A 26,380-nucleotide genomic window follows, 5' to 3' on the forward strand; every position below is an offset into this window, starting at 1 on the left:
AAGGGGGAATGGATTCCTACTGCCAGAGGAGAGGGCTGGATGGGATATTGGGCAGGATTTCCTGGCTGTGAGGGTGGGCAGGCCCTGGCACAGGTGCCCAGAGAAGCTGTGGCTGCCCCTGGATCCCTGGCAGTGTCCCAGGCCAGGTTGGACAGGGCTTGGAGCAACCTGGGACAGTGGAAGGTGTCCCTGCCATGACAGGGGGTGGAATGAGATGAGCTTTAAGGCCCTTTCCAGCACAAACCTTTCCCTTCCAGGGTCAGCAGCATCCTCACCGCTCACAACTGACAGGATCGGAGTTCCCCTTTGTGTTCCACACACTCACAGCCAGTGCGGAGCGGGTCCCCTCACGGTGCCCGACCCCCTGTGCCTCCCCACATCCCTCCATGTCCTGCCGCCCTTCCCAACATGGCAGCGCCCACCTCAGCTACCACAGCGAGGGCGGCGGGGGCGGGACCGCGCCGCGCTTCCAGCCAATGGGCAGAGGCGGCGGGACGAGAGAACCACCGCCCCTGCTCCCTTCCAGCCAATGGGCGAGGCGGCGGGATGAGAGAACCACCGCCCCTGCTCCCTTCCAGCCAATGGGCGAGGCGGCTCAGCCGGCGGCAGCCAATGGCGGCGCGGGCCGGCGTGGCGGGAAGCGGCGGCCGCGATGGCGGGCGCGGGCGGGAGGAGCTGGCGGGACCTGCTCGGTACGTGAGGCGAACTCCGCGCTGGGCGCTCCCCACGGGGACAGCGGAGGGGACAGGGGGCGTGAATGTCCCCCCTCTGCCTTCGTACATCCCTTCTTTCTACCTGCACACAGCTCTCTCTCTCTGCCCCCGTGTGCAGCTCCATACATCCCTCACAGCCTTCCTCAAAGCCCCGGTACACAACATCTGCCTTCTACACCTCTCTCTGCTTCCCTCAAAGCACCGGTACACAAATATCTGCCTTCTACACCTCGCTCTGCTTCCCTCAAAGCCCCGGTACACAACATCTGCCTTCTACACCTCGCTCTGCTTCCCTCAAGGCCCCGGTACACAACATCTGCCCTCATATCCCCCTATGTTCTCCTCACACCCCGCTCTGCCCTCATTCCCCAGCAGCAGGAGCGGGAGGTGATTTCGGGGTGCCCTGGGAACAGCCTGGTCCATAAACCCAAACTTCTCAGCAGGGAGAGCCAGGAAGAGGAAAAGCCCCTTTGGGAGCGAAGCGGAGCTGCGGGAAGCGGCTCTGCAGCTGCTGGATCGGCACCAGAACCTGGCTGACCTCCTGCTGGAGGTAGGAACGGGACAGGACAGGGTGTCCTGGCCCTGCTGGGACAGTGGGAGATCCCAGCTGGAGGTGGCTGTGCGGTCAATGTCCCTGGAATGCAATTTTCCATGATAAGTGGGAAAAAACCCAACAGGAGTAAGATGAAGTTGAAAGCTCTGTGTTGCAAAAATGAGATTGTTATTCCTTTTCCATCAATGTTTTACAGATTAAAAATGGTTAAGCATGGTTTGGATTTGGGATAAAGGGAAATTCAGTACATTTTCCTTCGAGTCAGAGCTGGCTTCTTGTGCAACTAGGGAGGACAATTCAGGAGAGACTTGGCTTTTCTCTGAATTACCAACCATGTCTGACTGTCTTCATGGCTGCCTTATCTTGAGCCACTGTTGTGATTCTGCCATGTTCTCCCCCTCCTCACACACTGATTTTATAGCTACAACAGATAATGCAAATATCTCCCATAGTTCAGGATCAATGCAAATATTTCCCATAGTTCAGGATCTGTCTTTCTCTAGAGAATATTCCCCTTTATAAAAAGAAAAAGAGGATTTAACTAGAAAGTGATCCAACATTTGGACACGTTTCATCAAATATTTATGGCCTTATGACTTCACAGAAAGTACTTGAAAGGTAAGGATTATAGGAATTCTGCTCCTGCTGCTGAGTTGTTTGGTCCCTGAGGATGAGGAACTTTGACCTGTATCTCATTTTTTCTGCATAAACTGACAATAACTAAACACACATGTCTTGTAAGGTGAAATCTGTGCTTTTCCATTCCCATGTGGGAGCTCCATGTTAATTTTACTTCAGTGGCTCCAGCAGTGCAGGGATAAGTTTGTAAATGTGTGTGACAGACATCTGAGAGTTTCATGGCTTTATTTGGTTTCCAGGTGGGAGATTCAGCCAAGCCAGGTGTGCAGGATGGGGCAGAGCACCAGGGAGTGTCACCAGAATCATTTATAGGTGAGCACCTTCCAGGCCAGATGTGGGGAAGGGCTTTTCCTCAACACTGAATTTTTGCCTTTATGTGCAACCCCAGTTTTACTTTCTTTTCATTGTTCTTGCCTGGTGATGACAGTCTTCTGCTGTGCTGTGTTTAGTCTCTGTTCTGCAGGAACAGGCCTCCAAACTGGGTGTACCCACAGCGACCTTGGCAGCCAAAAATGCTGTCGCCAACATGGAGAGGATCTGCCAGGATTCTGCCAGCCCCTCAAGAGTCCCACTGCTGAACTCTGACCAGAGAGTAAGGGCAAAGCTTTACCTTTAATTTATCAACAAAGCAGCACTGTTAGGTTTGGCTTTAAACCCAGTTTATCTGCTCTGATTAAGCCCCAAACACGAGTGGACAATTATTCACGGAGCTTTTCAATTTGCTTGCAGAAGCACAAGATGTATAAGAAGAGAAGTTTAGGTCTTTCCCTTGAATTCTCTCCATCATTTGACCCTTTAAAAAGCAGCAAGCAGGGCAAAGCAACAAATTGTTTTACTGAGAGTGTGTTGTTCACAAAGGGAATTATTTCTGCTTCATTTCCGGGGTGATGCCAGAAGAGATTGTCCTGCTTGCTTCAGACTATGAAGGATTTGCTGGCAAACAACATGTTCTGTCGCTCCCTCTTCTGCCAGGAAATGTGGAAAATGAAGGTGAGAACTCATGGAGAAACATTGTGGTGTTACAGGCCATGAGGTTTCATCCATGGGATGTGGCATCTCTGAATTCCTGAGAATGACTGGTTTTCCTGACCTCCCAGAAGCATGAGCTGAATTACAGATGGTGGGGTGTTTTTCTGGTTGTTTTGTTTATTTTAGAGCAAATTCAGTGGGAACTTCCTTGTCACTGCAGTGTGCTTTGCTTTTTCAACTCAAGTCAAGGTTTGGAATTATTTGAATTATAGGAAATTGCCACAAAAGATCATTGACAGCACCCTGGTGATCAGGGGCTGGTTTTGGGGTGTTCTCCAGGTCCAGTGCAGAAACTCCTAGCTGACTGTGGGGTGACACAGTCCCAGAGCCCTTTTTGTGCTTTGCCAGCAATATTCCAAATGTCTTTGGCATCCTGGTTCTCTGCTTTGTTTACCTGGGAATGGTGATAAGACAAAGTGAGGTCACAGAGAAAGAAACCAGATAGCAGATAACAGCTTGTGCTGCCTCACAAATGGGATGTCTTGATTTCATTTGGGTGTTCTTTGTGGAGACAAGTGCTGCTGTGAGTGGAGTTAAGGGCTTTTTATGAGTGGGACAGTTCTGATTCCTCACTGCTCTCATGGGAAAGGAGGAAAAGGCTGATCTGCCCAGATAAAGGGCTGTGCCCTGGTCTCAAATATCCACTCCTGAGCTGAAAATAGAACCTCTGTGTTTCACAGGCTGATTAAGATCTCCTGGTCCTGGGGCAGACATGGCGATAAGTGAGAGATAACTGTAACTGAGGGTGTTACAGTAAGAATTGGGTTGTGAAGACAAAGTATGTGGGCGAGTTTGGGGTCAGGGTGTGAGGCAGCTGCTGGGGCTTTGGCTTTTCCCTGTGCACAAGGCTCCCAAATCTCTCTTCCTTCTCAAGGTGGGAAGGTTTTGTGAAGGTGTTGGTTCTGCCTGGAATGATCAGCAGCTGCTGCTGCTGTACTTTTCCCCTGCCAGGTGCACCCTGCAGTGCTGTTTTGCTGGCTCAGGACTTTCCTGGATGTGCTGTTCTGGGCAGGAGCTGGAAGGGATGTTACAGGGTCCACACAGGAGCAATGCCTGGTGCCTGGTGCAGATTGTTGTTCATTTTTCCTTTGTGCCCATCAGCCTTTCTGCCTGGATGATTGCAGAGTCTCTCCCTGGAGTCTCCTGCAATCCCAGCTCTATTGGAATATGGATTTGAGAGTGGCAGCCTTGTTCCACAGAGACTAATAAACAGTTAATAGACTAAAAGACAATTCTTTAATCTGGATCTGGATCTGCATTAACAAGACCTGAAACTCAGTTGTGTTATCTGTTTCCTGGGATGTCCCTGCTCCTTTAAATCTGTGGAATCAGCATTATTCCAGAGGGAAAAGATGAATATATTCATTACTTCTCCATGAAAATTTAAAATAATGATCTGTCTACAATGCTAAACCACCCAAAATTTTTAGGAATTATAATCTTTCATCGCAAGGTATTTCCTGTGTTGTCAATTTTAAATTTTAACTTCTGGATAGTTGGAATAAACAGAACTCAGCTTTATTTTTCATGTATCACCTGCAATAACCAAATGTTAAGTGCAGAGTGCAGGCTGTGAGCTGATGGTGACATCTCCCTAGGAGCCCCCAGTGCTGGAAGTCGTGTGGCACCTGCACAGCAGGGACATCACTGGGCTGCCAGAGCTGCTGGAGAGGTGAGCTGGCCTCTGGGGCTTTGCAGATGTAGCTGATCTCCTAAAGCCTATTGAAACATAATCAGGGATTAGTCATGAGTATTCTGGACTCAGGATATAGTCAGGTGCTGGCAAGGGATCAGATTAGCAGGGTTTAGGAGCTGCTGTGGGTTTGGGGGGTTACTCTGGGGTAATTAGCCCAGTTTAGGTGTGGTGGCTTCTCTTTGGTGTACACCAGCTGGACTTGAGAAAAGGTCTTGCTCTGCAAAAGGTGGGTGCTTCCATCTTCACAAAATCTTTTTTGGTCTGGCAGAGTTAATCTCCAGAGAACTGTTAGTTTAAGATTTTTGTTTTTTTTTGTTTTTTGCCCACAACAAGTGTCCAAGACCAAGTGGGGCAGAGCTTTGAGCAACCTGATCTAGTGAAAGGTGTCCCTACCCAAGCAGAGGGTGAAGCAAGATGGACATTAAGGTCCATTTGAACCCAAACCATTCCATTATTCTGTGATACAGAACTAACAACTCCCCCATTTGTGAAGTTTAGATTGTCTCATTATTGTGTCAATGGGATTTCCCAGTGATCTTCTACAGTTCTGATACTGGTTTGCTTGTCTGTTCACAATTAAAACAATTTAAGGGAACCAAAGGCAAGATTAAGATTTTAATTTCTTTTTTTAAGCATTTTTATCCAAATGCCTTAGAAATTGGAACTGAAATTTTCTAGCAGAGGTTTCTCAATGTCAGAGATAAGGAAGTACTTGGGTGCACATTCACACATTTTTCCTTTGTGTGTGTGTTGCAGGATCTTTTTATAAAGCAAATAATATAAAAAGCAACTGTTTGTAAAGCAAATGTGCTGGTCCAGATTAAATAAATGAAGTGACACATTTAGGGCAGAGTGCACAGGTGGCTCTTCCCTGGGCCCAGAGGATGGTGTGGGGACAGCCAAGCCTTACAGAAAGCAGGAGGGACTGAACTGAAGGTGTTTTTGTGTGTTGCAGGAGCCCAGCAGGCCCAGCAGCAGTGGAGTGGCTCTGCAGCAGCCTCTGTGGCCTCTGTGAGCAGGTTGGGGACATCCCCAGTGGGGACACGGAGCTGACACAGCATCTTCTCTCAGGCAAGGCCCTGGGCTGGGGGCAGGGCAGAACCTCAGAGGTGTAACAACACAAAAGCCTCACTTTGTGTCTCCTTACCTCATTTCTCTGGGGAATATATTTTTTTGTATGTTTGACAATTTTAACAAATGTTCTTCCTTTAAAAAATAATTGGTTTGAATTTTTCCATCCCTTGGAGTTATGGTAACTCAAATGTAGTTGTGAGTGGAGTGGTACAGGGATGATACACTGGCACTGTGACACTCTGCAAAGTCTCAGGGACATTTTAGGCCAGAAATATTTCAGAGTTCCATTTCCCTCCTGTCAATTTCTGTTATTTATTTTCTTAGTTTGTTTAGGAAAAAATCCCTCCAATGTCTGAGTGTCATCAGCTGCAGCTTATCAAGTACAGCCCCTCTGAGTTCTGCTGAGTTGTGGAGCACAACTGCAAATTCTTTAGACTTTATAATCCTTGAAGTTCTGAATTCTTTTGCCTGGAAATAATTTTACTCCAAGCAGTAAATGATTCCTGCTGAGTGGAGGCTTTTCAGAAACTGTTGGGACAGGTGGGAGGGAAGGAGAGGTGACCTGTGTGCAAAGGGGATGCTGGAACACCAATTCCTTCTTGATTTGCAGACTTTGCCATCGTGTTTGTTCAGAATGGCTTTGAGCAGGCTTCAGAGCTGGGAAGGAAGGTGGAATTCCAGAAGGTTGCCTACGTAAGGACAAAATGAACCTGCTTGCAATTGGTGCTTTAATAAAGCAATTCCATCAATCTCTGGCTCTTGCTGGGTACAAATAATTCAGAGCTTGGAGCTGCAAGGTTGTACAGGTGCTGGAGTGGGGAAATGGTGAAACCAGAATTGAGATTTTTTTTGTATGAAGAATTGCTCCAAGGTGGCACATCAAGGGGTTTTTAAACTTCCTTTCACCTGGATTGCTTGGGTGTTCCATTTGAATATGAGACATGGAATGCTGTAAGGTTGGAAAATGCTGCCCTTCTGTCTATTTTATCTGTTCTATTGCAGAGCCTGAGGTCAAAGTGAAGCTTTAAGAGGGACAAAAACTCTTTGAGTCAGTTTACTTTTTCTGCATTGAACTGCAGCTCTTTGAAACTCTAAATCCCTTAATTTGTCAATTTTGAACAGATCTGCCGTGCTGTCTTACAGAGAATGCTGACATGTGAGTACTGCTGTGATCTCAGCTTTGTGCAGCCACTGCTGCTTCCAGGACTCCTATTCCTTGCTCACTGCTGAGTCCCTAAGGAGAAATCCTTTGCCTGGCTGCTTTGTCTGTGCTGTTGTGCATAATATTTATGTCACTGATTTTATTTGCCTCTGCTTTCCTTGTCGTTCTCCTAAAGCGTCTCCAGACACTGCAGATAATTTCTTGCCTTTTATGACACCTTTTTTTTCTGCTCTCAGTTGTAACATCATATAGATACCTGACCCTATTTCATAATTTTTATCAGGTTTGCTTGGAAGCAGGTGGAGCACAGAGGTTAGGCCAGGATCAGCTTTGCTGCTTAGATTAAATTAAACTTTGAATTGAGCGATTTTGCTGACTCACCATTTGGATTTGCAGGGTAATGTTTTCTGAAACCTCTATTTTTGTGCTGAGCAAAGACATCTAGTGTAGGTGTGTAGTCTTTAAACAGCAGTGTCCATGAACTGCAACGTGCCTGCCCTGGCCTGAGCTGCCCTGGCTCAATGCAGCAGTGCCTGATTTATCAGCAAATCCTGAGGCACAAAGACTAAACACATTCACACGGGGGTTATTTTTGTCCTGTGTCACAGCTGATCCTCAAGGGGTGATGCTGTACCTGCTGTTGTCACGTTCCTTACAGCCCTCACAGCCCTGGCTGGTGTCACCTGAGTGTGCAGCTGCTGTCACTCCTGTCTCCTTAGTGACAGCGTTTCCCTGCTTTCCTTGCTGGCTCCTTTCCTGCTCGGTGCTGCTGCAGAGGCTGCTGCTTTCTCTCTGCTGTAAGGTGGCCCCATCCCAGCCTATGGCACCTCCCCTCCATCCCTGTGGGCACTGCCAGCTCCATCCCTTGCCCCAGGTCTTGCAGGGAGCACTGTCTGTACACAGAAATGCCTCACGGACCTCGTGAGTCCTTCCAAAAAGGGAAAGCTGCGAGAGAAGTGCTTTATTATTTAACATGTATGAATCCCATCTCAGGTGGCCCTTTAACAGCTGAAAACCAGCCCTTCTCAGCAGAGGAGTAGGGATTTTGGAGGAGGAGGAGCAGGCTGTTGGCAGGCAGACAGGAGTTTGCATCCTGCTCTTCATTTGCCCTTGCTGTTTGCGCAGCCTGCACTGCCACACTCGCAGCCTGCCTGCCTGCAAAATGCACTGCATGAGGTTTATGTAAGATATTTTATTAGTCCATACTTTTGGGTCACCTTTGAGGGGGGTCTCACTTCATTAATCTTTGGAGAACATTAGGATTTTTAATGTAAAAGAGTTCCTTATTACTGAAGACCTTCCCAGGAGGGGAAGGACAGGCTGGGAGTGGCATGGGAGCAATGTGTTCACCATAGTGATCTGGCAGTGCTGAACTGCTGTGCCTGAAGATAAGCTGAGTTTATCTCCTTTGCTTTATTGTCCCCTACTTAACCTTAAAGTATTCCTCAGCAGGAGAGGAGAGTGTTACATCCTAAAGCTGTGGTGGCATGTGAGGGATATCTGGTTCTCTGTTTCGCTGCCCTTGCTCAGTAAATTTTCTTTTCAGGTTTTTTTCCTTAATGAAATGATTGTTATACACAAACCAAGCTCCTTTATCAGCTGAAAGAGGAGGGTTTTCAAGGCAGGGTGGCACAAAGCAGAAGTGCTGCTGCAGCAGACTGCAAAGCAAAGGCTTTCCCAGTCTGTGGGCTGGGGGTGCTGTGGGCTGATCGTCAAGACAACGGCGCTGTGCAAGCTGCCAACCTGTTCCATCTCTTCACGGTCCTTCTGGGCAAATGGAGCTTTTGTAAAGGAATTCCTGCTATGCAAATGGCACATTACAAACCCTGCTCTTTGTTGGGATCTGGTTTGCAGAGTGGTTAATTCAGCTTGTGCAAATCCCTGCCTCAGACACGATGCTCACACTCACAGATGCATTAGGGTCGGGTTTGGAAATGAAATACTGATTTATATTCATTTTTAGACAGCTTCATTACTAGCATGTTCTTGGGAATGCTTTTAAATTGGTTCAAGGTCAGTGGTAATAGTTTCTGAGCCTCTGTGTCACTTTGGAGAAAATCTGGGAAGAATTTAGAGCTGCTGAGTGGCTTCTCACATTTCCCTAGCGGGGTCACCTTTGTAAAGGGGCACAAATTGCTCATTCTTGTTAGTTCCCATGTGGGGTTTAGTGCCATGGTTCTTTTCTCACTGGGTTTTTGTGTGTTTTGGGGTCCAGGGGTGCTTGATGCTGTTGGTAAAGAGAAGCAGGAAGATGTTTCCATGGTGCAAGCTGTGAGGTTCTGGTAAGAAACATTCCAAACTGTCAGGAGGAGGTTTTTATCCACTGTTGCACTTCTTACTGAAATAGGAGGAATGTTGTGGGGTGTTTTTTACTTATTTACACACCTCCCACCCCTCCCAAGTACTACTTGTGCTTGGTATTCTGTGCTAATAAAATATGTGCAGACAAAAGTGCTTGTAAAAAAGATAAGGGCCAGGTAGGAAAGTGGATTCTGGCAGTGCTGGAGCCAACCCTGGACCTCCCTCTTGTCATGCCAAAAATTCCCCATCAAGTTTTCTCACTGCCTCTGACCAGAAATACCTGGAAGGTGAAATTATCTCTAACTCCTGCTTCCAAACTTGTTTTATTTTACTGCTTTGTGCATGTCACCTCCAGCCCCCAGCAGGGATACCCCTTAGACTCACATTTGTAAATCTGATGGCTACATAATGGTTGAGTAACCATTAGTTGTTTGTTTGTTTTTTAAATACATACAGATAAGTATATATTTGTGGCAATTTGTAGATGTAGAATAAAAATAACCAATTCACCCTAAACTGTCCCTGGTTGTTCCTAGTTCATCACAGCTGGTGGATCATGTATTATCAGTACCTGGTTGATCATAATGAATCAGTACCTGGCTGATTATAATGAATCAGTACCTGGCAGATCACCTGGCTGACATTGTTTCTGGTATTTCCTTTTCCTTTGCAGGCTGAATGTCTTCAACGTGTCCCTTTATGGAAGTGTGGCTCACCCGGATTCCTTGAGGCAGTTTTTCAGACACACCCTGACTGAGGTTCTCACCTACAACCCCGTGCTGAAAGGTGGGAATGGGCAGGGACAGGTCTCCAGGTGTGTCCAGAGCTCAGTCCCACAGAGTGGGGCCCAGCCTGGAGGACCCAGAGCCAGAGCAGCCTCCAGACCTCTCAGCTCCTTCCTCTGTAAGCAGGGTGCCAAATCAGGAAAAAAAAGTCATCTGAGGGTCATAATTCAGGACAAAATTTTGGGTAGGAAGGTTCTAATCCCAGACCAGTAATTGTGAAGCTTGATGTTTTTAGGAAGAAATATGTTTGAGCTTTGAAATCTCTGGTAAAATCCCCATAAGCTGTGATCTGGAGCTGCTTGTCTGTTGTGTGGGAGAGCTGTGTCATTGCTGGCTCCCAGATGAAAGAGGTTAATGAGGGAAAAGCTGATTCCTTGCTGATTCTCTGTGCATGTGCCATGTCAGCCTATGCATGTGTGATCATAAAAACAGCTCTGGGGTGACAGTGCCACAATGGAATGGCCCAGTCCTTGTGCTCCAGCCCATGTTCCAAAGACATGGGAGACACAATTCCACTGGGCAGTTTTTACTGGCTGCACAAGGGAAACTTATGTGTTTTGGGTGTATTTTAAAACCTCCTGCTGAAGTTTTCTCCTTGTGGCTGCAGTGTCTGATGCCATCCAGATGCAGAAGGAGTGGAGCTTTACCAGGACTTGTCCCCTGCTCACTGCTCTGTTTCGCAAGGTACATCTGCCTGGTGTCACTCAGAGAACTTTATTTTGTTGGGTTTATATCCACTGAAATACCTGAAATCAGATTATGGGAAATCAACTGAAGTACCTGAAATCAGCTTATTGGAAATTAGTGCAACATTATCCAATTGCAGAATCCAAACCAGTCACCAGAAACTCTGGGAGGAGGGAGCAAGAAGGAAAAGAACTACAGTGGGTTTTGCTAGTGCAAAGCTCTTAAAGAGAGCAAAGATCCTGACTGGAGGTGTGAATTTTCACTGGTACAGAATATAACATGGATTCTGAAAGAATTGGAGTTTTTCTGTTTATTGTAGCTGATGCTGGCTTCAGTCCAGGCTGGGAATCTGATCCAAAAGCTGCAGGATAGCTTGAAAAAGTCACAGCAAAGCCTGTCAGTCTTGCCTGTATGCCCTTTCTCGTGGCTGTATGTCCCAGCTAACAGGAACTGCTGTCACTCCTCCAGCTGCTGGTGGCATTCAGTGTGAAGGAGTCCATCTGCCAGCTGCAGCAAGTCCTGGAGACCCACGAGGTGAACTGGCAGCACGTGCTGTCCTGTGTGTCCACGCTGGTGGTGTGCCAGGCTGAGGCTGGGCAGCTCTTCAAGGGTAGGTGGGCACTGCCAGCCTGTGTGTGCCCCTGCTGCTGGGCTGGGGGCCAGGGGAGTCATCCATGGGGGCTGCCTGGGGGTCCTGCCTGCAAAAGAGCAGCAGCACATCTGCTTTTCCACTCAGACTTTCCTTGTCTGTGGTGATGTGGATGCCAGGCTTTGTGCTTGCCACTTCTCAAACTTTGTGTACAGGGTGATTGTTTGATAATTACCTTCATGATTAATTGGTGTAGTGATTACTGAACCTTAGTTCTAGCTCACCTTTGCTGGAAGAGCTTGTTTGTGAGAATTCCTTACTAATTATCCCACTGCTGGACTCCCTGCAGGGAATCCAAGTGTGTTTGACAGTTGAAAATGCATAAAAAAATAAAACCAGACCTCAGAGCTTCTCCAGGCTGCAACACACATCCTGCCTTGTGTTTTATCACAGATATTTGTCTTCATGTACTGCAGAAAGCGCAGCACTGTTGTCAGGAGCAAAGTGTGAGGTTACTGCTTTATGTTCCTAGATCTACTGAGCCATCTCCTGCTAAATGCCTTTGGGAATTATGACATGGAAAATATGATCACTGCATTCCTGATTGCTCGTCAGGCTGCTCTGGAGGGCCCTGCTGTCTTCATGCCTTACTCTGAGTGGTTCAAGGTAAGACTGAGTGAGGCCTGACAGGTGAGCTTTGTTTTAATTCTGTGAGGCAACCTGTGCATGAACAATGTTCTGCTGCGTGGAGAAAGCCTTGTTCCAGACAGGATAACCAGAAGTGAGAAAGGGGAAGAAAAAAAATAATAAAAGTACAAGTGATTGTACTGATATTCGGAATGATTGCATATTTATTACTGCCTTTGTGTCTGCAAAGAATAAATTTATTTGGCTTTCCCCAGTTTTCCTTGCTTTCATCTTTTTAGTCCACCTCTCCTGTTGTAGTTATTTGCTAGGAATGCAGACATGTAATTCCTGTTATCATCATCTTGGATGGATTTCAGTATCTTGATAAGCAGCACTGTTGTTATTGCATAAGTTGGGGGTTATGGCAGAGGAAGCATTCCTGTTTCCTGGAGGTTTGCATGCAGCTGTAATTGCTGTGTTTGACCTTACAGATAATTGGTTGTTGCTTTTAACTATAAACAGGTGGGTATTTTAGGGATGCAAATCTCCATGTAAATTCAACCTGGAAATTCCTTTGTATGAGTTTTCAAATTTGAGCTCAGCTTTGGCTGATAGGGCGTCCAGGAGGTATCAGGAGGTAAACTGGTTGTGTTCTCTGTAGTCTCAGACTGGTTCTTTTCCTCAGAATGCCCAGATAAACCTGTGTGGAAGGTGTCCCTGCCCATGGCAGGGGACAGGATCTGGGTAATCTCAAAGATCCCTCCTACCCAAACCATTCCTTGATTCTATAAACTTTCTCTGGAGATTTTTCTTTAGAAAGATTCTCCTGGCAGAAATGGGATGTTTGGGATTGGTGTGCTCAGTTATGGCACTGCTTGGATGAGGATTCTCTCCACACTGAGAGTCTTATTTGCCATTTTCCCCCATTTCAGGCTTCCTTTGGGAATGCTGGTGGCCAGCATGGGAGCAGTAAGAAATCTCTGGTCTTCCTCTTTGAGTTCCTGTCAGAGCTGGTGCCCTTTGAAGCTGCACCATACCTGAAGGTGAGAAGGTGTTGGCAGAGATGATTTTTCAGATCCAGAACTGCCCCAAAGTGACTTTGTGCCTTTCAGTAGGTTCAGCTCATTATAAATGTTGTTATAGTAATTGCATTACTTCTGGTTCATTATTCAAACTCTTTTCTTCCTGAAATAAGGAAGGACAAGATTCTTTTATTGATGGGAGAATTCCTTTCAAGGAATTACGTTTAAGCACTTCACTGATTGGCTGGTTTGTTGTTGGGCAAAATTATGTCAGTTGCCATGAAGATGATTGATCCTTAACAAGCAATAATTCCTTCTTTGGGGAATATGTGAGGTAAGCATTGGTCAGAATCAGTTGGTTAGAATTTTACCTGGATTTCCTGTAACAATCTTGTGATTTTCACTGTCAGGTGCACATCATGTACCCACCTTTTGTGCCCACCAAACACCGGTCCCTGCTCTTGGAGTACATCACTCTGGCTAAAACACGCCTGGCCGACCTCAAGGTCAGCAAGCACTGTCTGTTTTGGGAGGAATTCTTTGTGCATCTGTCAAGCCTTGCTCTGTGTGACCACCTGCACCTCTGACCTCACACAGGTGGCCATAGAGAACATGGGGCTCTATGAAGACCTCTCTGCCACCGATGAGGCTGTGCAGGTACTGCTGCCCTGTCCCCCAGTTTGCTCATCAGCCACACATCCCTTTTCCTCTGGAAAAGCTCTGAGGTTATCAGCCTCCCTGCCATGCCAAAGCTGAGAGTGCTGCCAAGTCTCCAGCTTCAGCCAGGGGGTTTTAGTGGCCACAAATACAAGATCTCCCCAGTTCTCATGAAAACTGGAATCACATTTTATAGGTATCTTGGAGCACTCCACCTCTGTGGTGTGGGACCAAAGTGTGGATATTCAAAGGAGATTTGGGGATGGAATCTATACTCTGCAGCTTCACACTGTGGTTCATGATATATTTTGGGTAACAACAGTTATTTACAAAGAAGTTTGGCTTTATTATTCCTACCTATTTTGATCAGAGGAAGAGGCCTCACATGATTACATGAAATACAGACTGGAGGCAGGATAGCTGAATATAATACAAGAAACCAAATCCTGTGATGAACTCCTAGGCATAAGCAAAGATTTAATTTAATTTTTCCAAGTCTGATCTGATTTTCAGCTGAGAAACTTGCTGCAGCTTGAGATGTCTTACAACTCAAACAAGAGAAACCCGGGGTGTCAGTGCCTCTGCCTGCAGGCACGGGCTGGAAGTGGAGTTGATATGTCTTAATTCTGCAAGTTCAGAACAGAAGAGGTAAATTTATCATCACCCTAGATTTCTAACATCTTTCTCTCATTCCTGGTGTGAGGCAGCCCCAGGCCCAGGCACTCCGTGATGTTGAAAAGGCCCTTCAGATATTTGAAAACACAAGGAAGATCCCAACCTCTGTGATAGAAGCCAGGTACTGTGTGCTTTTCAGCTCCTCCTGGGCTTAGCAGCAATAATAATAGTAGTAATAATAATAATAGCAACAACGATGATTGTGGTCTGGATCAAAATAAGGAAACAAGAAAAACTGAGGATGTGAGCAAGGGAGGTTTGGGGAAGTTCTTCCCACTTCCTGAGGAGTCATCTTAATAGAGGATTTTTGTGGGGAGAGTGAAAAGGCACATTCCCCTGTGCAAAATAAATCCAAAATTATTACAATAAAAAGCAAAATGAAAGAAATTAAAAACCACTGGCTAATCTGAACCTGGTTTGTCTGTGGTTGTTCATGTTACCATGAACATTTTGTATTTGCAGGAGCCAAATTAACTGCTGAGGTGTGGAGATGGCACTTTGGACCTTTGGCATTGTTAATACTCTGCTCTGTTTATTTTCTCAGCATTTTCAGGCGACCCTATTACACTTCCTGGTTCCTTCCAGCTTTGCTCAGGCCCCGTGTGGTCAGTATTTGGCTTTTTTCTCTGCTCCTCCCATGTGTGTTTGTCCACAGATAATTTGCCCCTGACCTGCCTTTTCCTCTCTTGCAGCTCCCAAAAACCCCAGATGGACACATGGCTTTTATAGACTCCTTAAAGAGGTATTCAGACATCCCAGTGTTGTTTTCTGTGCTGTTGGGCTTTCTTTTTGGGACATTTGGTATCAGATTATCAGAGGCTTTGACATTTTGGTTACAAGCAACCTCTTGGCAGGGCTTGGTGGCCCAGGTCTGAGGCTTGCAGGTTGTGCATGGTGGAGCTTATCTGTGTAGTCCTCAGGTCTGCAATTCTCTGGCCACTGTGAAATCATTATTTAGGAGTCACTCTGGCTCCAGGCCAGGTACATTTTTGTGCAAATCTTGAAGGATGCAGCTGAATATAAAATTTCCCCTGGAATATGAGCTCCCTTTGTGAGGGGATAAGGGGAGAGTGAAAGATGAGACTTAAATGTCTGTTAATGCTCAAGGGGCACCAGGATGATGAACCAGGAGGACACAGCTCCTCCCAGGACTCGAGCTTGCCCTGCATGCATGTTTAAAAGTGCTTTTCTGCACTGCAGGAACAGATTTAGTTTACATCCAGTAGTTCCTCTGTAACCTCTCATGAAGGAAGAATGTTTGCAGCACTGCCTGCAAATGAGGTGCTTGGCCCTGCCTTGTCATTCCAGTCTGGCTCTGAAATTAAAGGCTGGATCATTTAGTAAAATTAAAGTTGTAAGAGAAGCAGCTGAGCTCTGGGGAGCCCTGTGGGATGAAGCAGTCAGTGCCTGCCCTGCAGAGAGGTCACACCTTGGGCTCAGCACGTTCAGGTTTTACATCTGTGAATGCTGCATCTCACAGCTCACACTCTTGTGGGGTCTTGGACATCAACTAGCTATGAAATGAATTAAAACACTAATTAATAACATATACAGTATTGGGTTTGTGTGTGCTACACCTGTGCAATGCTGCTGTGAGAGCCTTGGATAGAAATCTCTGCCCCTCATGTCAGATGATTAAAAAATCCTTCCAATGATGCTCTTTATGCTTCAGAGTTCCTCTAATTACATTTCATGGAAGGGCTGTTTGTGCTAATTTAATAAAGCTGCAGTTTGTGGATATGCAGAAGAATAAATCTCTTCTTTTTCACAGAGCTGATAAAATACCTTCAAACCTGTACTCCACATACCTGCAAGCCTGTCATGCTATGAAAGAGAAGGTCTTACAAGGTAAAAAATGCAACATTTACTTATGGATCAATAGGAAATGTTAATTTTCCCACTGCTGCCCTCCCAAATTGAAGAATTTCAAAGATTTATGGCTGAATAGGTATTTAATCCATAAAAATGAGTTATGTCCTTTATGTTGTATTGAGGTGTTAAATTCTTACTCCTGCAATGATTTTTTTCTGCCAGCCCTGCCTGGGTGGGATTTTTGCAGTCCCTGGGAGCCCTATGCTGTGCTGAGGCTGCAGATGATGCCTGAGCCTGAGCTGGCTGAATTCCACCTCCAGGACCTTTCTATGAATCAGCATTTGCAGCCTGAGCTGCTCAGGGCTGGGAATCTGCTGTGCTGGGAGCCTGCTGTGCTGATCCCTTGTGCAATGAGACTTGTGCTGTCTGAACTGCTGGCATCCTCTTTTAAGAAGGGATTAGGGAGATCTGGGGGGGCAGGAGGGGCTGGGAAAGGGATTGCAGCTCCTGGTGTATTGGTGTTGGAGTGGGAGGTGATTTTGGGTCCCAGCTTTGCTGGGGCAGGGTTATGGATATTTAATGAGGGTGTTTAATGAGGATATTTAATGAGGGTGTTTAATGAGGGTATTTAATGAGGATATTTAATGAGCTCTGCTGTCTCTGTCAGCAAGTGGGTGTTTCAAACACACCTTCCAATGGTTTACACACCATGGAAAGGTCAGGCTGGGGAGCAGAGCGTGGTGGGGACAAGTTACAGACTCATGCTCTGACTGGAGATAAATCTGTAGCCAAGGAGCCCTTGGAGCTTTGTGGAGATGCTGGAGAGGCGTGGCAGAGGCGTCCCCGGGCACGGCAGATGTGCTGCGGGGTGGGATCCCTGCGGGCCGGGCTGCAGCTCCCTGCGCTGCCACTGACCTCTAGTGGCACTGCCCGGGCCGTGTGCCACCCTCCTGAGCAGCCTCAGCCTGTCCCCTGTCCCCTGTGCACAGCCAGGATTTGGGGCAGCCCCTAACCCCACTGCACTGCTCACTCTGGCAGACACAGGTGACTCAGTGGGCTCCCAACACGTTATTTCACAGCGTGTTTACAGCCAGTATTAATTTCAACCTTTGTTATTTGCTGTTCTTGCTCCTGGGTGGTTTATTCCTGGCCCCTGTACAAGAAGCTGTTCCTGTCTGACGAACTCTGGGGGGTTTGGGGCTGTGGCATCTCTTTATAGTGGTAAAAGGAATTTCTTTTTGTTCCTTCTCTTAAACAAAAAGCCAGAGTAACGTGGGACATCTGGAGAAGCTGATGATGTATCCATGCTGTAATGTCTGTCTCTGCACTCTGAGCTTGACTCCAGTCTTGAGGACAGCAAATGTTTCTGTGAGGGGCAGAGCTAAAGGAAGTGGGAAGAAAACTCTGAAAACAGAACTTTTTTTGCCTCTCATCTTTAAAAACTCAATTCCTTTTTGCTACTAGGCATAAACCCATAAATTATTAACTAAATAGCACATTCTGAGTATGAAAACAAAGCTCTCTGTGTGGCAGACTGACAGTTTGGGGTTTTATTAGAGCTTCAGGAAAAGTAAATTCTGCTTCTGCAGAAAGTGCACTCAGAGATTGCTGAATGCATTTTCTCTCCTCCTTGCCCAGATGATTCCAGAGCAGAACCCAGCCATTCCAAAGAGCCTTTGGAGCAGCTGAGGGCTGAACTAGCTGAGCTCAGGACTCTGGTTGTGGACCAGGCTCAGTGGGAAGGTATGAGGAAGCTGCTTCTCATTGACTGTCCCAAAAGCTGCCTGAATAAAGTGTGGCTGGTGCTGGCCAAGAAGCACAGCAGGAGTTACTGCCACTGGTACCTGAAGCTGATAATCCTCCAAAACTGATAATCCTTCCTGCTATGAATATGTACATTTTAATGTCTGATGAATTCCCATGCTTTATTTGGGGCTTATCTTTGTGACAATCACACCAATCTCTGCCCCACTCCAGGGGTTCACCTGGTGGCTCAGCCCCCTTTGGAAAGTGTTTTCCTCCCTGGTGTGAAAACTGTTCCTGAGGAGTGTTGGTAATAGCACTGGGAAACAATAATGCTGCTGGTGCTGATCCACTGTGTCCCAGCCAACTTTTTTTGCTTGCTAAAGCTTTTCCTAACATAATTTTGACTCTGATTAAAGTTTGTATTTTGCTTGTTCCTGCTGCTGTGGGGGGGTTGTAAGTGTTTCATGCCTGCTGTCCTGATTCCCCTGTCCTGTCCCCTCCCTGCAGATGTGGCAGCTCAGATTGCCCTGGTTTCAGACAGACTCCGAGGTGTCCTGGGTGACAGCACCGAGGAGAATGAAGCTGCTCCTTTGAATTCCCCAATCCCAGTGGCTGTCCCTGCCCCCAGGCTGGCACCCTGCCACCAGAGCGTGAGTACCACCGGGGAGGGGCTGGGCAGGGGAAAATGCATCTGCACAGAAGGTGAGAAAGGCTTCTTTGTCTGCTGAGAGCAGGAAATACACTTCTCCTTTTGTCTCCCTTATCCTGCCCGGCACAGTCCATTCATGTGCTTTAAATCACCTGGAAGTTGCTGGATCTGGAGATATTTTCTGCCAGAGCTCTCCTGTGATGAACAAGGCTTTCCTCAACAGCCTTGTCTGGGTGTTTGTTGTGTGCTGGGGTCACTCCTGGACTTAATTTTCCATCCTGTCAGTGGATCTGTACAACTTGTTGTGAATCTCATTAACCAGTTTGTTTCCTTGTTTTCTTGTCAGGAAATGAAAATATATACAAAGCTGAAAACTAGGTTTAGGTATCCAGCCTGACAAGCAGGAATTAGCAGTGTGGGTTTTATTCCAGGTGTATTCCTGGTGCTTTTTATTTCAGGTTGTTGATCTTCTGCTGACATCATTCTGCCAAACCCTACTAGCTGCTTCCTCTTTTAACCCTCCTGACAGGTAAGATGGGAGTCAAAGAGCAGGAGAACCAAAACTGGGTGATGACCAGAATTCCAGCACTTGTGCAGGGCTGTAGAGGGAGTTTGGGTGTTCATACCCCCAGTGCCAGGCTGGCAGCTGTAGGTGAAGTGTCTGTACCACAAGAATGAATGCACTGTGAGCCACAGGAGTAAATAAAACATTTCTCTGCTGTTGTTACAGATCTCTTCAGCAAAGAGGCCTTTGTTTCTGTGACAGGGATTAAACCCCCTCAAACAGTGCCCGGGTGTTCCAGCCCAGCAGTGGGGATGGCAGTGAAGCCAATCCCTTTGGTCCTGCAATTCCTTCCCCCTGGCAAGGACTGGGCTCGGTTCTGGCCCGGCTGGGGAGCAGAGGCAGCACTGCCCTGCCCCTGGGAGCACTCCTTGATGTAGCAGAGCCTGTAAACATTATGGGCAACGTGTCAGTGGAAAATCACTTTGTTGGGCAACAACGGCGTGCTGAGGAGCTGGCTGGGATCCCAGCCAAGGCAGCAGGGCATCCTTCCCTCTCTTGCACTGCTCTGCCCTGCAGCAAATGAATCACTGTTAAAAACCCCTCTGAAAAGTCGCTGTGACAAACAAGAGTCCCAGGAAATGGTGTCTAAACACAGCTCCCACCCAATCTCCTATGAGGATGGCTTTTTCTGTTATCTGGGTGGGAAAATCCCTCCCTGCTTTGTCACAGCAATTCTTCCTTGCTTGGCTTTTCGATCCCATTTATTGCTCTGCCTCTGTTTACCCTGTGCCCCAGGCAGCTCCTCCCTTTGGCCTCCTGAGATGACAACAAGTATTTGAGATGCCATCCTTGTCTATAGGTACCCCAAAATTGCCCCTTCCTTTGAGCCCGTGGAGGGAATGATAATTGTGCTGTGTTTACAGACAAGCATGGAGCAGCTCCAGGGTGTTCAAGCACTTTTAATTACACATTCCTGTGCTGGGGATAAATGTAATGAGCCTGTGGTTTCACCTTGTGCAGGCAGGGCCCATGCCTCTCCTCGGTGGTGAAGATGATGTGTGGACACAGGAATCTCCTGCCTGCACTCCTGGGCAGGCTCTGCCAGCTTATTTATCATCAGGTCAGTTTTCCAGCCAGGAATCCTGCTAAAGGCCATCCTCATCCATTTCCTGAGCTGGGGGGCATGGACCTGCCTGGGCTGCACTGTGCAGGGACTTCACTGCCCTCCAGGCTTCCAAAAACACCCTGCTTCGGTCAAAGAGTGTGAAGCTGCCCTCAGGAATGTGAGGAGAATCTTTCCCTACAGAAATGCTACTTGTGGAAGGTTAATGCATTCTGAGACATTTTAACGGGAGCTAAAATAGGCAAGTTTAGGAAAGAGACAAAAGAAAAATGGTAGAATGCTTCATTCCTAAGCTTCCACGTTGAGTAATTCAGCTGTAAAAATTTAAAAATAAAATTATATCTGGGCTGCAGCAGTGCATGGTTTTGTTATTAAAGAATTCCTTTATTTCCTATATCCTGTGATGTTGCAAGGGTGAAAATAAGAGGCTGATAGACTAATTTTGCTTTCAGAGAAGCTAAGAAGCCTTGAGAATCCCAAAATCTGAATTAATAGTGAATTATCCCAAGTTGCTGTATTGCAGAGACCTCCAGTTCTGCTGTGGGTTGTCTCTTATCTGCTCAATTTTTGCTGTACTACTGGTGAGCAGAAACAGTGTCTCCTCTGGGTTCTTTCCCTCAGAAAGGTGTTTTGGAACAAAATGTTAATACAAATTAAGTATTACAGTATCAAAATCGAAATATTGGAATGTTACAATGAGGCAAAAGTTAAGACTATTACTAATTAAATGTTACAAAATTACCAAAAATGTCTTTCCTGCTCTTCACTGATTTCTCTTTATTTTTTATTCCAGGGTCCTTCCCTCGGTGCTGCTCATATTTTAGGACTGGCAGCTTTTGTGGTCCACTTAAGTGAATGCAGAGCTTTAATTCCTGGAGTGGAAGCCAATTTTGGGGTTTCTCAGGCTGTTCCTGGAAAGGCCCTTTCTGTTTCAGAGTTCTGCAGCTCCTTGCTCGTGTGCAGGACAGAAGAGTCATTTGCCTTCTGCTTGAGGTGAGATGGGGCACCCACCCCCTCCCTGCTCCCCCAGGTTTTTGGGATGCTAGGAAAGCACCTGTGGAGGATTTCCAGGGTTTGTGGAGGTGGTTGAACCAACCAGACAATGAAATTCTTTTCTTTTCTCTCTCAGGTTTTGCACTGCAGCAGCAGTTTATCTGATGTCCAAGTTTTCATCCTGTTCTCATGAAGATTTTTGTGCCTTGGTTCCTCCTGGCCTGATTAAAAAGGTAAAAAGTTTTGCTATAATTTATGAGAAAGCTCAGTCTCAGCCCAATTCCCTGCTGCAAAATCCCACTTAACACCAAGAAAACAGTGTGGAAACACATCTGTGTGCCCTCCCCTCTTAGCTCTGGGTGCCTGTGCCTGCTGGGCAGTTCCACAGGAGCAGGGGTGGCTCTGGGCCAGGCTCTGTGCCAGCCACGTGCAGGATGTGGTGTTCTGTTGCAGCTGCAGCACCTGGTGCCACGGCTGAGCTTGGAAGCTCGGGGACTCCTGTGTGAGGAGCCCAAAACTGCCCTGAGCTGGAGCTCCCTGTCCTGCCCCTCTCTGAGCTGCAGCAGAGCCAGCCTGTGCTTGTGGAAGCAAGCAGGCTTCCAAGAGCTCTTGAAGGAAAAGGCATTCCAGGTACAAATCTTTGCCATCACCCAAATTCACCCTCTAATTCTCACTTTTTTTAGATCGGCCCTTTGCAATTTCCTTATTGGTGATCAAAGGCTTCGTGTAAGAACTTAATGCTTGAAAGAGCTAAATACCTGAAAAGTTGTCTGACAGCTGAGTCATGTGGGTGCTGGTGTTATTTGATGGGGATGATAAGGTAGAAAGAGAAAACCAGAGGTAAAACTTTTGTGTCCTACTTCTTGGAAAAGCAGGAAGCTTGGCAAGCTGCAGAAGCTCAGGAGCTGCAGAGCAAAGGCCTGCCCATCACCCTGGCTCCCTGCTGTGCTCTCTGTGAAGTGATGGAGAGGCAAATAACTGGAAATCCTTGCTTTTCTGGTGCTAAATGCCAATGTTCCCCTGTGCACCTTGGCTTGCCTGGCTCAGCCTCCCTCAAACCATCTCAGCTATTCCCTTTGTACCACCCTTGCAAAGTCTCTGATTTGACAGACTCTCTTTTTTTAACCTACTTCCTCTAAAACCAGTTTGTCTTTGTGCAGAGGAGTTTGTGGTGTTCCTAGAATGACTCCTTGTGCTTGGCTGGCTCAGTGTCCAGGGCTGGAACACCCCTGTGTTATATCCTCTCTTTGATGCTCACACAGCCTGTCTGACTGAGGCTCTTGGCTCATTTTACCTTTATTTCTAATAACACACGTCCATCCTGATATCTGTGCTTGGAGGTGATGAGTGTGTTTGGAAATGTCAAAGGGGTGGGTGTGAGTGAGACAGGCTTTATGGGGTTTCCATGAATTTTTGAAGTCCAGTGGGGTTTTAGCTTGAATTTTTTTTAGAAGAGAAACAGCACAGGGACTTCCTTGGGTTGAAGTCTCTTGTTTCATGTCTCTTAATCCACATGGGATTGTGTCTGGAGATGAAATGAAAGTGGGTTTTATGCTGGGCAGCAGGTGGCTGTTCTGCATGAGTTACTTCCCTTGCTCTTCTTCTCTGCTCCTAAATCCTGGCTTTTCCCAGCTATCTTTCAGAGAGTGGCTGCTGATGGAGCTGGAAGTGTGCCCTGAAAAGGACATTCTGTCTGCTTCAGAGAGGTAAGGGCCCAGGGGCTCTGCTGGAAAGGGAATAGTCCAAGAGTCTCCCATCAAAATTAGGGAAAAGCACTGAAGATCAGGAAGTAAATAAAAATTGCTGCAGGATACAAATGCCTGTTGCCTGCTGTGGTTTATCCAGAGTTCAAGCACTGCTGGAATGAGGTGTGTGTGTGTTTTTACTTGAGGAAGGCCAGGTTGGACAGGGCTTGGAGCAGCCTGGTCTGGTGGAAGGTGTCCCTGCCCATGGCAGGGGGTGGGACAGGATGGGCTTTAGGGTCATTTCCAGCCCAAACCATCCCATGGTTCTGTGAGGCTCACCCTGCATGTGCAGCCCTTCCCAGTCACTTGTCACAAACCCTCCCTGTTTGTGGAAGCCAGAGCTGGGTGGGGTCTGCTGGAGGACTCCTCATGTCTGTACTTACATGTGCTTTTATCTGAGCACACATCACTCCTCACTCTTGATGTGTGAGCTTCCATTTACATCAAGGGAAGGGCACCATTCCAACAGATTTCCCACCTCCTCCTTTTCCATACTGCAGACAGGATTTCCATTACTGGGCCATCTATCAGAGGTACCTTCCTGCACCTTCTGCTGCTGGTGGCTGTGATGGAGACCTGGAGAAAGCATGTGGAGTCATCATCAATGCCCTGCTGGATTCCTCACAGAGGTATTCTGTGCCATGACTTCCCTTTCTGCTGGCCCTGAGGCTGTGCTCTGGGAGCTTGTCCCCTCTCTGGGGCTGGGGCAGCCTTTCCCTTCTGGTCTGGCTGGAAGGGGCAGCTGGGAGGTGGCCCTGTGTGACTCACAGTCTGTGCATAAGCATCTTGCTTTAGGTGGCAGAGGTCTGGGGCTGCAGCCACAGAGGGGCCCTCGTCTGGCTGTCTTTTTAAAGCTGACTTTGTACTCAGCTTTGTGTGGCCAGACAAACACCAGTGCCCCAGGGGAGTGGCTGGAGCTGGAAAATGAGGAGGGAGGGTAGAGGAGAGCTGCTGTCTCAGCTACAGCTTATTTAAGGCACAATGTTTGAGCTCTGTGTTCATCTGAAGCATCTGACTGTGTTTGAGCTGTGCTTTCCCCTGGGCTAGCAGGGTGAGTTACCTCATGTGTCCCTCATTTCAGGCTGGACCTGGGTGCCTGTGGCCACCCGAAGATGTCGGTCAGCCCCGAGATTCTCTGCAGGCTACAGGTGATTTCAGGCTGTGGGGTGGATGTTTAGTCCTTGAACTTGACCAAAGTGTTCCCTCTTTCCTTGCTGTTGGTGAGGCTCTATTCAGGTCTCACGTGGAGCTGAGGTGTGGGGATTGAGAGAGGTTTCTCTTGTTGATCTCTGGTTGCTTCAGAGAAACAAAGAGGGTTTGAGAGCAGGCTGGTGTGTGACCCTCACTGGTTTCCCCATCACCCTGTTCAGGAGCTGGTGCTGGAGCTGAGGTGCAGGCCAAAGCAGCTTCCTGGCTGCTCAGCTGCCCAGAGACATTTCCTGTTTGAGATCCTCCAGGGAAGACTGACAGGCAGCCAGCAGAGATCTGCTCTGGGAGAGCAGCTGTGGAGGCAGCAGGAGCTGCTGCTGCACAGAAGGTAAGTGCAGGCCTGAGCAGCTGGGAATGGCAGCAACACTGCTGCTCAGGGCAGGCTGGTGTGTGCAGTGTCCTCCCCTCTGATTGCACAGCAAGTGACAGTGACACTGCATGCCATGGGGACAGCTGTGCCAGGGATACTCATTCCTGGCACCCACTGGCACTAGCTGTGTTTCCATGTGCTGGTCACCCCTGCCAGGCTGGATCACACATCTTCATGGCGAGGCTGATTCTCACCCTAACACTAATCTCAATTTTTATTCTTCCCTGCCTAAGGATTCTGGTTGGGCTCCCTGCATCCACCCTGATCACCACGTGTTGGAAAGGGAACAAAACAGTCTTGGACTGTGACAACTTCTTTTGTTTTGTGAACTCTGAGCTGGTAGGTGTTGTGAGCCAAATGGTGGTTGCTCATTGGTAAATGCTCTTGGTAAAGACCTTAAATTTGAATTTGGGGAAGAAGGTTGCATCCAAACTACCCAGAGAAGCTGTGGCTGCCCCATCCCTCAAAGTGTTCAAGGCCAGGTTGGAGCAATCTGGTCTGTGGAAGGTGTTCCTGCCCATGGTCCCTTCTGACCCAAATCATTCCATGATTCTGTGACTTTTGTCATTTCATTTGGAATTGTGATGGCATTTGACACTATTAAGAGTAAATCCTTGTGAGTCACTTTGGTGAGGTGGGTTCCAGACAATCTTCCAGCATTTCCATGGAGGCCTGGAAGGGGCTGGGCATGAGCCCTTCTCCAATCCCTCTGTCATGCCAGGCCTTGAACTGTTTTGCTGCACATTGAGATCCTCCTCATCCTGCTGAGAAACTTCCAGGGACATCCCTTTCTGGGAGAAGGTCATTTGACTTGCAGGTCCCTCAGGACACTGCTTTGTGCTCCAAGGAGAGCTGATTTCCATTTATTCATCCTGACTGGCCTTTCCAGGCCCTTCTGTGTGCCATGTTAGGCACAGCCAGAAACCTCTGTTCACCCCAAGGCTGTTGATCCATCTGCTGCTGCCATCCTGGACTCGTGGGTGCTGGGGCTGTGCAGCTCAGGTCTGTGGGAGTGCCTTACCTAAAAACCACATTCCTGCATCTGAGCTGATGTCCAGCATCCACAGGATGGCTCCGTGCTGTCCTTGTGCCAGACACCCTAAATGCTCTTGGGAAATCCTATTCCAAAGGGAAGGAGTGATGATTTTGTTTCCCTCTCCATGTTTTCCTGCAGAAGAACGTCTGTTCCAGAGGGTATGCACTCTCCTATGACATCACAGCTCACTTCTTCAGGGTAATGCAGCTTTTGTCCCTCTGCCCTGCTCAGAGCTTTCCTCCTGCCACATGAGGTGTCCCCTTTGTTGCCTCCTTTTGAGAACTCTTGATGTAATTCCAAGAGGAGCAGTAACCAGGAAAATGAGGGGGAGCAGCAGGAGGAAGTGGTGGTGGAGGTGAATTTTAATACAATGCAGCAAAGCTGGTGGGGGAAGGAGCTGTTGGTGGATGTTTCTTTTGCTGAGCCGTGCTGACCCCTACAGTTACCTCTGATTAGTTTACACAGGCTCAGCGTGGGACTTGGAGCAGCAGAGATGGATGTGTGGAGCCATCCTGTCATTTATCCTCTTCCAGGGGCTGCTGAGTGCCAGCCAGGAGTGTGAGGATGCAGCAGGAGGGGTCAACGAGGCTCTGACCACCTGTCAAACCAAGTGTCCCGTGGTGCTCCTCTCTGCAGCGGTGACTGATCTCATTCTGCTTCTCTGGGTTTGGGAGAAACCCAGCAGCAGCTCAGAGAGCTTGTGTTAAACACTATCTGAGTGTAACATTCAACAGGAACTCTTAAAGCTTTGGGAAATTTGCAGGGTGTTTTTGAGCCCTTTTTGGTATCAGAGACCAGGACAAACCTCCAGCTCCCCACACTGATCCCAGCTCTGGGCTCCCTGGGGCTGTGTCAGAGTGGGGAGCTGGAAGTTTGTCCTGGTCTCTGATGCACTATAAGGGCTGGTTGTTACACCACAAGCAACCCAAAATGCCCCCAAATGCCAGGTTTTATTCTCTCTCCTGTGTGTAACTCCTTGTGTG

The 26,380-nt window shown here is 47.6% G+C and overlaps 1 protein-coding gene across 2 annotated transcripts in view; it reads left to right on the forward strand.

Moving 5' to 3' along the window:
- The first annotated feature begins 606 nt into the window (after nt 1-606).
- The window catches only part of FANCA (FA complementation group A), a 31,853-nt gene continuing 6,079 nt past the window's right edge, over nt 607-26,380 (forward strand). Inside the window, exons 1-35 of one of the 2 annotated variants that reach the window (XM_056500558.1) lie at nt 607-692; nt 1,157-1,263; nt 2,145-2,217; nt 2,355-2,497; nt 2,800-2,895; nt 4,533-4,606; nt 5,586-5,701; nt 6,315-6,397; nt 6,827-6,860; nt 9,082-9,148; nt 9,841-9,953; nt 10,560-10,636; nt 11,108-11,249; nt 11,761-11,894; nt 12,788-12,898; nt 13,288-13,383; nt 13,475-13,534; nt 14,242-14,330; nt 14,754-14,814; nt 14,902-14,951; nt 15,981-16,057; nt 17,660-17,764; nt 18,275-18,417; nt 18,875-18,945; nt 19,942-20,041; nt 20,838-21,037; nt 21,174-21,270; nt 21,491-21,667; nt 22,670-22,743; nt 23,283-23,411; nt 23,864-23,930; nt 24,153-24,319; nt 24,595-24,700; nt 25,536-25,595; nt 25,931-26,035. In XM_056500558.1, coding sequence (XP_056356533.1) covers nt 653-692; nt 1,157-1,263; nt 2,145-2,217; nt 2,355-2,497; nt 2,800-2,895; nt 4,533-4,606; nt 5,586-5,701; nt 6,315-6,397; nt 6,827-6,860; nt 9,082-9,148; nt 9,841-9,953; nt 10,560-10,636; nt 11,108-11,249; nt 11,761-11,894; nt 12,788-12,898; nt 13,288-13,383; nt 13,475-13,534; nt 14,242-14,330; nt 14,754-14,814; nt 14,902-14,951; nt 15,981-16,057; nt 17,660-17,764; nt 18,275-18,417; nt 18,875-18,945; nt 19,942-20,041; nt 20,838-21,037; nt 21,174-21,270; nt 21,491-21,667; nt 22,670-22,743; nt 23,283-23,411; nt 23,864-23,930; nt 24,153-24,319; nt 24,595-24,700; nt 25,536-25,595; nt 25,931-26,035 — 3,444 coding nt within the window. In that variant the 5' untranslated portion in view covers nt 607-652. Of the gene's footprint in view, nt 693-1,153; nt 1,264-2,144; nt 2,218-2,354; nt 2,498-2,799; nt 2,896-4,532; nt 4,607-5,585; nt 5,702-6,314; nt 6,398-6,826; nt 6,861-9,081; nt 9,149-9,840; nt 9,954-10,559; nt 10,637-11,107; nt 11,250-11,760; nt 11,895-12,787; nt 12,899-13,287; nt 13,384-13,474; nt 13,535-14,241; nt 14,331-14,753; nt 14,815-14,901; nt 14,952-15,980; nt 16,058-17,659; nt 17,765-18,274; nt 18,418-18,874; nt 18,946-19,941; nt 20,042-20,837; nt 21,038-21,173; nt 21,271-21,490; nt 21,668-22,669; nt 22,744-23,282; nt 23,412-23,863; nt 23,931-24,152; nt 24,320-24,594; nt 24,701-25,535; nt 25,596-25,930; nt 26,036-26,380 lie in introns of both variants that reach the window. The other variant, XM_056500557.1, reaches the window with a different exon arrangement.

Source organism: Oenanthe melanoleuca, chromosome 11, assembly GCF_029582105.1.
Source record: "Oenanthe melanoleuca isolate GR-GAL-2019-014 chromosome 11, OMel1.0, whole genome shotgun sequence".
Taxonomy (NCBI): Eukaryota; Metazoa; Chordata; class Aves; order Passeriformes; family Muscicapidae; genus Oenanthe; species Oenanthe melanoleuca.